General features: G+C 59.0%; 1 protein-coding gene across 1 annotated transcript in view; it reads right to left on the bottom strand.

Moving 5' to 3' along the window:
• Positions 1 to 962: 962 nt before the first annotated feature.
• Positions 963 to 1,250, bottom strand: part of PARP6 (poly(ADP-ribose) polymerase family member 6) — an 8,195-nt gene continuing 7,907 nt past the window's right edge. The window contains 2 exon segments of the mRNA XM_009643769.2: positions 963 to 1,082; positions 1,165 to 1,250. The exon segment at positions 1,165 to 1,250 is cut by the window's right edge and continues 6 nt beyond it. Coding sequence (XP_009642064.1) covers positions 980 to 1,082; positions 1,165 to 1,250 — 189 coding nt within the window. The 3' untranslated portion in view covers positions 963 to 979.

Genomic DNA, 1,250 nt, shown 5'->3' with positions numbered 1-1,250 from the left:
CCGTGCTGCGCCTCGGCAGCCACTGGGGCTTCTCCGATGGGTTTTCCATTCGGGTTTGGGCACAGAGGGATGCAACTGCGCCGGTGCTGACTCTGTATCCGTGTCGTTCCTGGGATCAGCCTGGGCTGAAATAAAGCACAGTTCCTGGGAGGTTTCCTCCTCATTTCTAACCCATGTCTCTGCCGCGGCACTGGTCCCTGTGGGCTCCCATCCCCTCAGTGCAGTCCCATGTCCCCAGTGTGGTTCCATCCCCAAGGCACAATCCCTTATCTGGGGTGTGGTCTCTGCTCCGTAGCACCATCCCTCTGCCACGGTGGTGAGTCCCACCCTGCAGCCCCATCCCTTTCCCAAAGCCCGTTCCCAAAGCCCCATCAATTCCCTACAACCCTTTTTCCGCAATCGCATCCCTTTCCCACGATCCCATCTCTTCCCTGTGATCCCATCCCTTCCCCATGATCCCATCCCTTTCCTGCAATCCCATCCCTTCCCCATGATCCCATCCCTTCCCCGCAATCCCATCCCTTCCCCACGCTCCTGTCCCCTCCCCACACCCCCAGGCACTTTCTATACTGTAACTACACCAACACAGGTTCCTTTTCTCTTTTTTTTTTTTTTCTCCTGTTTTTTGGGTTTGTTTTGGTTTTGCTTTTTTTTTTTCTTTTGCTTCGGTTTCTCATTGTTGATAAAAACGCCATCGCTGCCAATACCAGGAGGGGCAGCCGCTGGCTACGCTAGCCCCCGCAGCTCCTTCTCCACGCTGCCACAGGGTCGGGGGACAGGATGGGGAGGGGACGAGGGACCGCCAAACCCGCCTGGTGCTCGCTGGGTGCTTGACGCCTATGTACAGGGTGGAGCCGCCGGCCCCGGCCCCTGCCTCTGCCCTGCCCCGGGAGGCTTGAAACATGCTCATCCTTCCCCGGCCTCGCCCGGGGTCTTTGCTCGGCACCCAGAGGGGTCCCGGGGAGGTCCGCACTGCTGCTCAGTTTGTGTACACCTGAGTCCCGATCACACGCATGATCTCCTTCTGGATTTTGGGGTCCTGAGTATTGATATTGGCATCTCCCACTTGGCCATCTTCGTACCTGGAAGGGGAGCAGGGGGGGTGAGGGGGTGTCCTGGGGGTGCCCCGTGGGTGCCGGTGAGGTAGGCACAGCTGGGACTCACACAAAGAAGAAGCGGGTGCAGACGTGGTCCGAGACGGGGCAGACCCAGATGTTGCCGTGTTTCTGCAGGTCCTTGGAGGTGATGAC

Source organism: Egretta garzetta, unplaced genomic scaffold (assembly GCF_000687185.1).
Source record: "Egretta garzetta isolate BGI_Z169 unplaced genomic scaffold, ASM68718v1 scaffold287, whole genome shotgun sequence".
NCBI classification, from domain to species: domain Eukaryota; kingdom Metazoa; phylum Chordata; class Aves; order Pelecaniformes; family Ardeidae; genus Egretta; species Egretta garzetta.
This window is presented reverse-complemented; position numbering and strand designations above follow the sequence as displayed.